Genomic DNA, 14,221 nt, shown 5'->3' on the forward strand with positions numbered 1-14,221 from the left:
ACATTTTTTATTCATCAGTCCATAGAAGCTTCTTACAGTCGTCTGTGGTCAATATGATGGTGTTTTGTGTCCCAGGCGAGTCTTAGCAATGGCTTTCTTGATGCAATTTGGCTTGTGAACTGAAACTGGCTCCTTATGATCACTTTTAATCTGTCCTTGACATTGTGGTCCTGTGAGCCACCTATCACATAAGCTGTTGACTGCTTTGGGTCTGCCAGACCTCTTTCAGTCAGAGTCTCCCCAAGTGTCAGAGTGTCTATTGATGGTGAATTCGACTGCACTTCCTGACACTTTGACTCTCCTTGCATTTTTTCTGTAGATAATACCTGCTCACATTTTCTCTAGAAAATACCTTTTCACATTTTCTCTGTAGGAAAGACCTCATCACATTTTTTCTGTAGGAAAGAAGCTCTCGCATTTTCTCTTTAGGACAGAACCTTCTCACATTTTCTCTGTAGAAAAGACCTACTCGTATTTTCTCTTTAGGACAGAACCTCCTTGCATTTCCTCTGTAGAATAGACCTCCTCACATTTTCTCTGTTGGTAAGACCTCCTCGCATTTTCTCTGTAGGACAGAACCTCCTTGCATTTCCTCTGTAGGTAAGACCTCCTCACATTTTCTCTTTAGGACAGAACCTCCTTGTCTAAAGTCTAAAGTGAAGTGATTGTCACATGTGATACACAGCAGCACAGCACACGATGCACACAGTGAAATTTGTCCTCTGCATTTATCCCATTATCCTGAGTGAGCAGTGAGCGGCCATGACAGGCGCCTGGGGAGCAGTATGTGGGAACGGTGCTTTGCTCAGTGACACCTCAGTGGCATCTCGGCGGATCGGGATTCGAACCGGCAACCTTCTGATTACGGGGCCGTTTCCTTAACCGCTAGGCCACCGCATTTTCTGCCTCGCATTTTCTCTTTAGGACAGAACCTCCTCGCATCTTCTCTGTAGGAAAGACCTCCTTTGTAGGAAAGACCTCCTTCAGGACAGCTCTCCTTGCATTTTCTACACATTTATGCGTCATGATGACCTGACCCTCTTCCATTGTTAATTGTCACTTTCTCAGTTTTTACAGCAGTGCATTACACTCTTTATGCAGTAAAATACTGTTCAAATATTGCTCCTGGATGTATGGTAGCACATTGTTTTCCAGCACTCATTTTATACAGACAGAGGGGGTTGTAAGTGATCAAGGAAAGTTGGGACTTAAAACCTTCATAGCTGCAGAACAGATTTAAGTTGTCAACCAATTTATTGTTCCATAAAGAAAGACTTTTTGTATAATTATGAATTTTACATAATATTTCAATTCTGGGTAACCTTACCCGGTTTTATCCAGCTCACCACTTGACTTATACTAGAATAATCTTAAAATAGAATGCATTATAACAATGCATTTGATGTAATTAATGCAAGACTGAGATTAATGTACTGGTTGCACTACATAATTAACCAAAACTGCACATTAAAGGAATGAGATTAATTTATGACGGCAAAAGTAAATTACTTTTTTTCTGGGACAATAAAAAACCTCAATCATTTTAAGACTTTTAATGGTTTTTTACACTTTGATTCATTCAGGGGTCATTGAATGGCATATAAATAAATAAAAAAATGGAACGTACTGCAAACTATGAACAATGTGTGCACAATTGATATAGAGTACACCTATCTCACGATATTTTAGATTAAGCTTTTAAAGAGATTTTGATGTTATTTAGCAGTTGACTATGATGCAAATTGGGACAAAATTTTAAAGTCTAACTTTATAACACCCATCAAATAAGGAGTTATGAAAAGTGAGTGAGTGAGTAAGTGCCTCAGAAGTAAAATGTTCTCTCTGAGATAATTGGCCCATTTTTTTTCTCTCAAGGTTGGATTATAAGTGCAACACCAGTTCTCTAAGACGTCATGCATGTGGGCAGTTAGTTTAACAGTACAGTGGCTCTTACAATAGCTTGTTTCTCTTTTTTTGTAAGATGTAGCATTACATAACAGTGACTTATAAGAAATTGTACATTCTGTAACATGTATTTCATTGTAGAGAATGGTTTTAGTTTTTTTATAATTAAGGAATGCCTAGTCTCTGCAGCCCTGGTCATTTAAAATTCTTTTTAAAGCCAATGAATGGTCCATCTGCTTGATAAAGGTTTGTGTCAGTCATTAAAGGTTATTTTACTGTTGCTGATTACTTCTATGCTGCACCTAGTTTTCTGCTGGAGGCTCCTGATATTCGGGGGGTGTCTGATATTTAATTGAAACAGTATTTTGTTTCAACGAAGCAGCTCACGTCCTGAGCCAGGAAGATGGATTTTTTCCTGCTTCATGAGATATATACATTAATGGGACAACGGTTATCTCTGTTTGTACGGGTGCTGATAGGAGATGTTATGTTTGTGGAATGGCTGGCTATTAGTTCCAGTGTTTTTCCTCGATGCTGGATGGTACACATTTTGTTAAAACTTTAATAGGCTCATACGGGTGCTCCTTGATATCTGATAGCAGAGGGCTTTTACTGATCTCCTCTAAAGGGGCATTCGCTGAATCTAGCCCTGTGAATTATGGACGGGTTATTAACATATAGGAAAGCTATTCTGAAAACACAGCCTGGCACTGCTGGGGAAGATGATGGCTTTTATGTAGGGTTCATCGACTGTCCACATATTCAGTGATAAATGGTGACACTAAATGTCCCCAAATGGCTTCATATTGCAATTTAAATATCCCAGTACTGTAATATTGAACTTCCTATCCATGCACACTCTGTATTGCAGAAGCAGCTGCTCTGAATCCTGCACATTTTGCAGTCATTTACCAATGAATACCTATTTGAAAATATATTAGTAATCTAAATAGTCAATGGCAACATCTAGATTGTAATTCCCCTGAATAGACGTACATGTTAGATCGGTCACATCTTAGTTCTGACTGTGAATGATGACTATCATTTAATTCCATGGCATTTTTCTCGTCTTGCTTCCCCATTGGTTGACTGATGGTTGCAGCGCAGTGACGTCTGACCGGGGTTCTGTCTGACATTGAGGGCCACAGGGACTGGTTGTGGGCTTGTCTTCCATGGCCCGCAATGCTCCAGCTGTCAGTGAAGACACTGTGGGCTCTTTTCACACCTTGTCATCTCTTCTGTCAGAGACAAACAAGGGAGAAAAGGAGGGAGGAGGAAAAAGTAGTGGAGAGGGGAGGAAGAGATTAGAGGGTCTCGGGAGGGAAGGGAAGAGAGGGAAGAAGACAGGAAATGTAAATGGCAAGAGAAGTGAAGGAATGCGTGGTTGGTGTAAAATAGAAAGACACAAAGGAGCCAAAGGTGTGTGTCGGGTACAGCAGATGTGACATGTTCTCTCACCTCCTTTCACTGCCACGACATTTCCTTTCCCCTCCCTCCCTCACCAAAGAAAGCACACATGAAAACAAAAGAATATGGATTCTAGATATCGTTTGTTTTGAGCTTTTTAACATTTTGGCAAATCAAACTTAAGGAGGTGAACCTGTGATAGGAACTGTGTACCGTCCCCACACACTGCTCACTAAGGGACACATTTCATTGAGTGCTGTGCTGCAGTGTGTTGGTCTGACAAGTTTGTGGTCATCTTTGAGGATATTTTTTGTTTAATGATGCACCGAATGGTCTCTGTAGGTGAAACATCTGGACGGCAGGCAGGCCAATACAGACTTTTCTCTGAAGAAACCCTGCTGTTGTAGCTGCTGCAGCATGTGGTTTTGCATTGTCCTGCTGAAATACGCAAGGTCTTCCCTGCAATAGACGTTGTCTGGAAGGGAGCATACAGTATATTCCTGTATATATCTTTCAGCATTCAAATATGCAAGCTGTCCATACCATATGCACTTATAGACCCCAACACAGTCAGACTCAGAGATGGTGCTTTTGAACTGAATGCTGATAAAATCCTGGAATGTCTCCCTCCTCTTCAGCCCAGAGGACTCGATGTCCATGATTACCAAAAAGAATGTCAAATTTGGACTCGTCTGACCATAGAATCTTTTCCCACTTTCAAACAGTTCATTTCAAATGAGTCTTGGCCCTCAGAACACGTCAGATCTTCTGGGCCAAATATGGCTTACGTTTTGCATGGTAAAGCTTTAGAAGGCACCTGCAGATGGCACGGCGGATTGTGTCTACAGACAGCGGTTTCTGGAGATATTCCTGGGCCCATTTAGTAATCATGGTCAAGATGATGACTGATGCAGTGTCATCCGAGAGCTCAAAGACCACAAACATCCAATAAACGTGTACTTTAAGCAGATCTCAAGTTTCTCTGAATTTTTAATGATGTTATGCACCGTAGATGATGGGATTTGCAAAATCTTTGCAAATTGACATTGAGGAACATTGTTTTTAAAGGTTTCTTTTCACGCACTCACAGATTGGAGAGCCTCTGGCCATCTTTACTTCTGAGAGATTCTGCCTCTCTAAGACATCCCCTTTTATAGCTAATCGTGTTCCAGACCTGATATCAATTAACTTAATTCGTGGCTCGATGTTCGCCCAGCTGAATCTTTTAAACTTTCCGGCTTTTTCGAGCAATAGTTGCCTCTATTACAACTTTTTGGGGTTCTGTAGCAGGCATCAAAATTTCCCAGTTTCAACACTTGTTGTTCTGTTATGACTAAAATATTAGCTTGTAATTTGAAAGTCTTTTAGTTTTAATTTTATTTAACATTAAGGAGGATCCCAACTTTACCAGAACTTGGGTTGCACTATTTGGGAGACAGTCTATAATAACTCATCTATTTTGTTAAGTACGTAGACAGAGATGTCATATATTGTGAGGGCCAGTCTGTCTTGGTTACGATCTTTATGAAGCGCTATACATAAAGCTTGCATGCAAGCCTACATTAAGGTCCACAACTGAAGAAGAGAAACAGCTCAAGGCTGAAAAACATCTACAGAAAATTCTTTGTACGGGATTGTCTATTCGGATGCTGCTGAACTACTGGCTAAAGCAGCTGAAAGAGTCTGTCTGCCTTTGGGTTTCTTTTTGATGTAAGCACATGACCCTGCTGCTTCTGACCGGCGCACTAAATGACGTCGGAGTTCAGGTTAACCTGACATGAATGCGTTCTGAGAAAACCCACATGGGCACGGGTAGGACTGGGCAGTCAGGCCAGAAATACTGAGTGCTTTTTTAAATCCGGGTTATCGTTTGTGTTTTTTCTCCCAGACTTGTTACAAGGGAGACAGGGCCACTGAGCCAATGTGGCCTTTTGTTGAGTTGAGTGTATGTCAGTGTTGATGCAAATTGGGGACATGGACAGGGGCGACCCTTTGGGCTCACATATGCTCTCAGTCTTGTGCTCCTACTGAGAGGAGGATGGCTCCGGCAGTGGCTCTGCACGCTCTGTAAATTTTGGACTTTCTGTCTTAAAACAAATCTCCTCTATTTCACTGCATGCTTCAATTCGGCCTCAATCCTGTCTGAGGATGCTGAAGGAGAAAGGAGGCGGGTTAAAAGAAGATTAGCAGCAGAAACGGATGTCATTTGCTCCTTTCAGCGTGTGCAGGATTTAGCATTTATTTGTTTACAGTATTCATTTACTCACGTCTGCTCGTGTCTGGATTAATGTCTGTAATCCAATGTTTCGTCTGGCTGTACCTGTAATCTTGCTGTTGTACTATTCTATCTGACATTAAGGTCTTAGTCCTCTGTAATCTGATTCTGTTCAGGGGGAGTGTGTTTGTAACCCTTCACGGTCTGCTTCTGCCATTTTTATTCCTTGTTTGACTTTTTAAAAAATGGTCTTCTGCTAAGAATCCAACTCGAATTGCTGTTGTCTCTATTGTTCTATTGTTATCTGCTCATCCTGGACAATGGAAGTGTTGCAATGGAACACATATTGCTCCCACTTATTTGTTCATTTGTCAATTTGTGACGGCCATGTTGTGTCTTTCATCATGCCCCTTATCTCACCCGTCTCCACCCATGCTGTCAGTTCAGTGTACTGTGTCATTAAAGAGTTGTTCGTCACTGTGCCCCCATTTATGATCAACATGAAATATTGATATCAGAGTAGATCAGACAGATTGTCATCTTTTAATAGACCAAAAAATCTAGAGCAAACAATGAAACTAGGAAAGGGCTTTTTTCTCTTTTTCAAAGCAACTGTATAAATAGTCATTGTCATGATCCGGTCCAGAAGGGGTTACTCCGGGTCCGGGATCCTGATGTTTCCAGATCATGTTCACCTGTGTAAGATTGTATAAAGCTGCCCCATTCGTGTCTGTTCGTGGTCGGTTCATTGTTACTTGCTACTGGATGTCTCTGCTGTCCTGTTCATCATGTATTAAACCCCTGTTTCGTGACGTTGTGCATATGCATCCTTCTTCATCGCCATGTCAAACATTCCAGATCACCTGCCTCGCCGTGTCAAACCGGTGGACACATATTAGCATTTTCATGTACAGCAATCACACATTTCTTCTGTGGCAAAGCATTTGGTGTAATTACAGTTTGAGTGACTAAAGTGTCTGGCATTTTTGAAAATAAAATCCTGACCGAAAATGTAAAGAGATTCAATTTCTCTAATTTTGTCTACGCCACTGTGGGCAATTCAAATATAATGTACATATATATTAAATCACATAAACCAAATAGACCATGCTTCCACAATATTATAGTATTACTACTGGATATAAGGCCAATATTTTTAACCCAGCACAGTTTCAAGTGAGATTTATTGTCATTTCAGCTACATACACATTAAACTGTACATAGTGAAATGTTTCTCCAGAATCAGATGCTACAGTTAACATTCAACCAAGTCACATAACTACATAAAGTGCAAATATGGGACACAGGCAATGCAAGGGTATGTTTAAATCAAACAAAAACATATATACAACAAAGAAGACATACTTTAAAGCCTTTAAAAACCAGTGAAAATAACCGGCACTACATGCCAAGGCGCTTGTGTGCTAATGTGAGGTCAAATGCAAAGCAAAAAAACCCATGTGACGTATTGACAGGCATTGATGTCAATCAAAATGAGGTTAATCCTTTGGCTCCTCCCATGTTTCCACATGTTAAAATATAGCCGCAAAAATGATAGCTAGTTCCTCTTCTCCAAGATAACACAATTCTTGTTCTATTCTTTTTATGTTTATCCTGAGGACACCTTTGAACTTACATGAACTTAGGCCCATGTGTAGCAGGTAGCATTGTGATTAGTGGTAGATAGTAGCACCCTTTATATAAATATATCTTATACAGTGTGCCTACATTACGTTGTTAAATGCACATGTACACAGAAATAGCATAGAATTTATGATGGTTAAATCAACCCACAGTTGGAAAATCCATAACGCTGTGAGGGCAAATTTTCATTTGAGTTTAATATGCTTTGGGGGATTTTATTTATTTATTTATTTATTTATTTATTTCATCACTGCAAGGGAAATCTGGGCATTTTCCCCGTAATTTCCTGGATGGAGGTCATTAAAAACACGAGGTGTGTTTAGCGACTCGCTAAGAGTCATCTCTCATCCTGCTAATTACTGTTAAAAGTAAATATTTAATGGCGAACGCCTTTCTGAAAAACTGCAGTGAACACAGTAATACTGAGCCACCTCCGGCGTCCGCCACCGGTGCTCCTTCATTTCCTGCACGAGCTCCGAAACGCTCATCCACCTTTCCCCCCGCCGCCATCCTGCCAGCGACGCATTTAACACCGATGTCTTCGCCTTTGTTTGTGAGCGTGTCGCGTTTTCTTTTCCGGCCGTGTCCTTGTTGCCATGCGGTGAGACCGCGCCGCCGTAATGTTTGTTCTCGTGTGGCTTTCCTTGTGCGATTACTTATCTTCGGTTGTTTATTGTCTGCTTCCTCCCACTCTTTCTTCAAGCTTGACATTTTTAGTGCAGTCACTGATTTTAGTCATTTGGTGCCCATAAAGGTGTATAAACAGTGCAGATAGGGGAATAAACAATAGCAGCTGAACTTTAGAACAGGTCTGCATTTTCCCCCCATTTTCCTGAGTGTGTAGCAGTTAGAAAAATGGCTACACAGCTGAATAGGAGTCATTCTAGGCCATTGCCGAGAGAAAAAAAAATTATAAAAAAAATGAGGGAAACCTGCTAGCCTGTTACTGCTGCATTCCATGTACCTCATAAGTGGAAACTCAACCTCCACATTCAATCAAACAAAATGGGAAAACCAACATGGCTGCCTCCAGCTTTTCCTGGTTGCTTAAATGAATATGTTTGCAAGCTTATCTTTTAGCCTTGGCCATTCGTTCAAATAGTTAAGCAACATTTGAGATATAAGGAGACATTTTGTCCCAGGGGCAGTGGTGGTGTAGCGGTTAAGGAAGCTGCCCCGTAATCAGAAGGTTGCCGGTTCGAATCCCGAGCCACCAAAGAGCCACTAAGCAAAGCACAGTCCCCACACACTGCTCCCAGGGCTCCTGTCATGGCTGCCACTGCTCACTCAGGGTGAGGGTTTAAATGCAGAGGACAAATTGCACTATGTGCGCTGTGCTGCTGTGTATCACATGTGACAATCACTTTTTACTTTTTTTTACATTTTATTTTCTGTGGTCCTGTTTTAGTACATGGGTGGTGTTAGATAATGTGAAATATAATTGTTTGTCAATGGTAACTTTATAATAAAATTCTGGATGCTAAATATTTATTGCGAACTAAAAGGGCTGGGTTGGTTGTAATGTTGTAGACTTGCTTGAAACTAGCATATAACCGCATCATTTTAGGACATTTATTTAGGACATTTCCCAGTCTAGCGGCGATGACGAACCTTGAAACGTACTGTGCTGTGGTGGGTCTAGGAAGAGCTTCGTACCCGTCCTTTAGAGATGATCTGAGGGAACAGATTAAAAAATAGAATAGGAATAGATGTGGCATGACGTTGATGCTGGAGGCGTAAGTTGGCGAGCCTGAGAATGGATGGGAAATAGATTAACAGCAGTGACAGCTGGAGTGAATAATGTCTATTGATCAAACAAGGCAATGTTCAAACAAGGCTAATAAGCTAGTAAATTGTAGACATGCTGAAGTTGGACAGTTCACTCTATAATCTGCTCCTTTTTTTATATTTCTGCCTGTGCATTTTTTGTCCCACAAAATTTTTTGTCCTATAAATTTGAAAGGTTTGGGTTCAGAAGTAGTGAACAATATTCATGTGTATGTGTGTGTGTGTGTGTGTGTGTGTGTGTGTGTGTGTGTGTGTGAGAGAGAGGGAGAGAGAGAAAGAGTTAAAGTGTGTGTGAGTGTTTTGAAAGTTGCAACAGAAACATAATGTGCTGGATATTTGGTTTGATGGTGTTGCTTGATTGGAAGCTAATGGCACTAACATCTTCACTGTAACTTTATTTACCACAATATCCACTGTATTAGGAAATGAAGGAAGTGTGGAAGATGGACAGTATCTGCCAACAGACGCATGGAAGCTCTGCAGTCAGGTCAGAAGGTTCAGAACTCACCTTCACAATGAATTGGCAGCGTTTCAGTTCAGACGCTGCAAGTCCATTCCAGCTTCTTCCTGTCAAATATCCCTAAATGCTTATTGCCTTTGGGCATGCTAGGCGGTCTTGGATTAGCTCCTTACTCTGGCATTTTACCAAGTTTTTGGTTATTTTTAGTCTTTTAAAGTCAAAACCACTAAAGAATGACACAGCCTGAGCCCCCAGAGTGTATTGTAGGTAATGGGTGACCATTTGGTGTCTATATCATATGAAAATGTGATGCTCATTAATTCATTTATTGTATATATTAACAGATACAGTCATGCTTCTTGCTGAATTAAAACATTTGAGTAAAAATGTCATTAAATATAAAAAAAACCTGTGATGCATTTTAAAGAGGTAATTATTGTGCATGTGTCTTTATGCTTTAATAGCTTATGGCTCTGCAGTATTAGCACAAAAACATATGGCATGTCATTTAAGATGCAGCAATAGCTGCAGTAGCCAAAGAAGTCACATATGGATCATAAACACGTACTGCAGCCAACCAATAGCTAACAAAAAGTAATATAAAATGTCACATTACATTGTTATGCAGCCTTCTCATTTCATAAACTCATGCTGTGCTTAACATCTGTTTTGGCACTGGTTTTTTTTTTTTCATAATAAGCTTTTTGGTCTTTCACTTTTAGCCTGAAGCCTTGAAAGAATCCCCCCTGAAAAGAGTAGAGATATGCAGACGACTCAAAAGCAAGGCCACTGAATAAATAGCACTCTTGCCATTAGGATGGCTTCCAATGCCCTTTTCGTCAATGCCCTTTCTCCAGTGGTTTGTTTTTAACAAGGGCTGAATTTGTGGCTGTGCCGTACATTTGAAATTGGTGCACAGAGCAAGATGCGTCTTTGATTGAACTCGTCTTGCAGGAGGGTTTGAGGGGGGGGGGGTTCTGAGAAAGGGGCGAGGGAAAGAGAAATATGTAGCCGCTCTCTCTGGCTAAACAAGCGGATTATCCAATGATTATACCGCCTGAGTCAGCGTGCATACTACAGGATGCCTTCGAGCCAAGCACAGAGAGGAAAAATAAGTTAAACCAAACAAAAAAAACAGCCTCATTCCCACAGGAAGGCATTGCTGATGGCCCAAATTCGGAATGGCATTAGCTCCCATTAGTGCAGATGAGGCCATGGTCTGACGCATAATGGAGCCATTGCAGCAACCTGATTAAGAGTGGACTCAAGGAAAGAGATGAATCCTTATTGGAAGATTGTACACATCTTTAAGACACTGCATCACATCAGAGATGAATAAACATGAAAGTAAAGTTATTGTGAAACACTGCAAGGCACACAATGAAATGTGTCCTCTGCTTTTAACCATCCCCTTTAGAGAGCAGTGGATCAGAGGGTTTGCTTCCTTACCCAATAGGCCACCACTGCCACCATTGTGAAAGTGAAAATGTAATTTTTTATTGTGATACACAGCAAGCACAGCACATGGTGCACACAGTGAAATGTGTCCTCTGCATTTAACCCATCACTCTTTGTGAGCAGTGGGCAGCCATGAAAGGTGCCCAGGAAGCAGTGTGTGGGGACAGTATCTTGATCAAGGCAACCTCAGGAGCCACCTTGCCGGTTCAGGATTTGAACCCACAATGTTAATTCAGAGGACACCTTTAAATTTTTAGCAAACAAGCCCCATGCTTCAAGTCAGTCTGAAATGTATCAGTCATGTATCAAATATTGTTGTATCATCATTGTTCCCTACAGAAGTCCAATTCCTGACTGTATGCAGTTAAGTGTAAATGATGTTCTGTGTGCAATGCAAATTAATAAATAAATTACATAACTGTGAAAGTGACTCACAGTGCACAATACACATAAAATCATGTTAGTATGTTAGGTGTATGTCTATTCGACAGGGATTGAAACAGCAAACATTCAGAAGGTTAGTGCAGTCTCTTCATGTCAATGCAGCAGCACCCACTGGGGACCTACTCAGGACTCCTGAATCAGGTGCTTCGGCAGCTGTGTGAGCCCAATGACATCTGGGTGTCACAGCAGAGTTGAGATAAAAAAACTTCTGCCATCTGACTGCAAGGGTCAGTTATGTCTGTGTGGTTGTAAGTGTGGTTGTAATTTTTTTAAAAGCCTTTATGAATTTTAATCACCTTCAGAACAGACTATTTACTTGAATTTAAATACCTTTTTTAGGACCATCAGATTCCTTTAGAAGTCTTGGCTATAGTGATAATAATGGACTGTGGTTGAGGAGAAAGCTAAAAAAATCATATTAAACTCAATTCCATGGAAAGCAATTAAAGCTGTGACCCTGCCATATTAAAGTTAATGGTTAAATTCAGTTAGTTGCCAATCACTCTTTAGCACATTTCATTGCACTTTCTTCAAAGCAGCGGTTTGCTGCACTTCAAACCTTCGATTGAAAGCATTTGTTTTTGTGCGCTATTGCACCCAGTTGATTTTGTTTCAAGCAGATTTAATGATGGAGTTTGAATGCGCTCGACATGTTGGCATTCATTTCCTCTGGGTTCCCCGGTTTCATCCCACTTTTAAGAAGTTATGCACGGTTGGTATATTGGTGACTCTAAATTGGCCATAGGTGTGAGTCTGCAGTGGACTGGCAGCCTACCCAGGGTGAGTCCCTGCCCTGAGTCCAGTGTTCGGGGATGGGCTCTGGCAAGCACGACCCTATATTGAATGACACAGCCTCGATTCTGTGATGAATTTGGTAATTTTGTGTGTTAGAAAAGCCTGTGATGCTAGTTGCCTAATGATGGATGGATGAAAGACGTCCACATCAAAGAGCAGTGGTGGCCTAGGGGTTAAGGAAGTGGCCCCATAATCAGAAGGTTGCCGGTTCAAATCCTGATTCGCCAAGGTGCCACTGAGGTGCTACTGAGCAAAGTACCGTCCGCACAAACTGCTCCCCGGGTGCCTGTCATGGCTGCCCACTACTCACCAAGGGTGATAGGTTAAATGCAGAGGACAAATTTCACTATGTGCTGTGCTGCTGTGTATCACAAGTGACAATAACTTAACTTTATTTATATTTATTATTATTTGATGGGTTAAATGCAGAGGACACATTTCACTGTGTGCATCATGTGCTGTGCTGCTGTGGATCACAATGACAATCACTTCACTTTATACCCTTATAATGGCTCAGAATGGCCCATTTGTGAGCAAATCTCTTTTTTCACAGAAGACACAAAAAAATCATTTGGACATGCATACCATTGATGTATTGTGCAAAAACGGACTTTTGGAGTATGTGGGCATGTGTAAAGGACTAGGTTAATCAAAACAATCATGAAACAGTCATGAGGTCAAAACCTAGTGGACGACACCCTCACCTATAAACCAGAAGACCACAAAGTCACAGATTCATATTCCACTTACTACCATTGTGTAAGACATTTAACTGGAGTGTCTCCAGGGGGCACTTGTCCCTGTAACTACTGATAGTAAGCCACTCTGGATAAGGGCATCTGATAAATACCATGAACGTAATGGTAAATTATATATCATCATGATATCATCATCAGACATCATGTGAGACTATATGAGAGATTCAATGGATGTTGTCATGTCCAAGAACTTGTCAGATATTTAAAATGACAGTCTCACAGTGTGCTGCTATGACCTTTGTCTAGCCAGTAGAGATGCTAAATGAAATTACATATTTATCAGCACAATATAACGTGATAAAACCAGCATGGAGAATAAACAAAGGAATACGGGGCATTGTTAAAAAGCTATATGATTTGCAATAATCTGATGAGATTGCTGAAAGGCATTAGGGTAGGATAAATAAAATACTAGTTTTAAAAATAATGACTATCAATCAATTTAGGTTATTAATTATTAATTTACATTTTGCACTTAATTTATTAAAGTTTGCTATAATTCATATAAAAAAAACTGAGAAAATTTTGCAAAAGAGTCTCAGATGACGTACAAAAATAAATTCTTAATTTGCGTGATTTGCAATTAAACTGCAGTAACCATTATAACAGGTAATATAATGCTCATTGTGGTTTAATTGCAAATTCTACAAATTAAACTAGTATTTATGCATTTATGTTAGAAGTTTTACTTCAAATGCTCATTGAACAACAAAGGATGCCAGGTCTAGACTCTATTTTAATGTACTTGTTCTGTATAGCTGCTGTTTGGTGGCGCTGTCTGTGGTGCTTGTCCCTGTGGCTAAAGGACATGGCTGAAGAAGTCTCCAAACCATAAATTTACTCTCCTTATTTGAGAATATTTCCTTTTCTGCTTCCACCGTCATTTATCACTAGTCCCGTACTTATCGCCTTTTTATCTTTTTCTGTCATTTATTTCTTTTTTTGTTTGCCTGCTGTTCAATGCTTGTAATGTAAAGTTCATTCTGAATTCAGCTGAAAGGCTTTATTGGCAGGGCAGATAAGCATTTCTATTGCTGAGGCTTGGCTACTGGAAGCAAATTGAACAGTTGACCAACTAACACCACTGTCCTGAAAACAGAGGCTTTGCTGTAACGTTATTGAACTCTAGATTGGGTTTCGTCTGTGGCTGCCTTCCCCCACCCTTTCCGGCGCACTGCAATCTAACCTGAAGTCTGCGGCTCACTTTGTCATGTCTCCTCAGGTCCCTTGCTGTTTTCCTATTACATCTCAATTCCATTTCTCTCTGTCTCTTTCCCCAGCACTCAGACTATCCCCTGAGCTGCCTCTTTGCTCCTTCACTTCAGCCTTACCTTCCTCGCTCCGGTT

The 14,221-nt window shown here is 40.6% G+C and overlaps 1 protein-coding gene across 4 annotated transcripts in view; it reads left to right on the forward strand.

Annotated features, from left to right (window-relative positions):
• The window catches only part of LOC114770063 (glutamate receptor ionotropic, kainate 5), a 66,976-nt gene that overhangs the window by 19,396 nt on the left and 33,359 nt on the right, over positions 1 to 14,221 (forward strand). For 2 of the 4 annotated variants that reach the window (XM_028963677.1, XM_028963678.1), the window contains exon 1: positions 9,382 to 9,446. The exons of the other annotated variants lie outside the window; for them this stretch is intronic. In XM_028963677.1, the coding sequence (XP_028819510.1) occupies positions 9,428 to 9,446 (19 nt within the window). In that variant the 5' untranslated portion in view covers positions 9,382 to 9,427. Of the gene's footprint in view, positions 1 to 9,381; positions 9,447 to 14,221 lie in introns of those variants that run through there. 4 annotated transcript variants of the gene reach the window in all.

The sequence above is a fragment of the Denticeps clupeoides genome, chromosome 20, assembly GCF_900700375.1.
Source record: "Denticeps clupeoides chromosome 20, fDenClu1.1, whole genome shotgun sequence".
In the NCBI taxonomy this organism is placed as follows: Eukaryota; Metazoa; Chordata; class Actinopteri; order Clupeiformes; family Denticipitidae; genus Denticeps; species Denticeps clupeoides.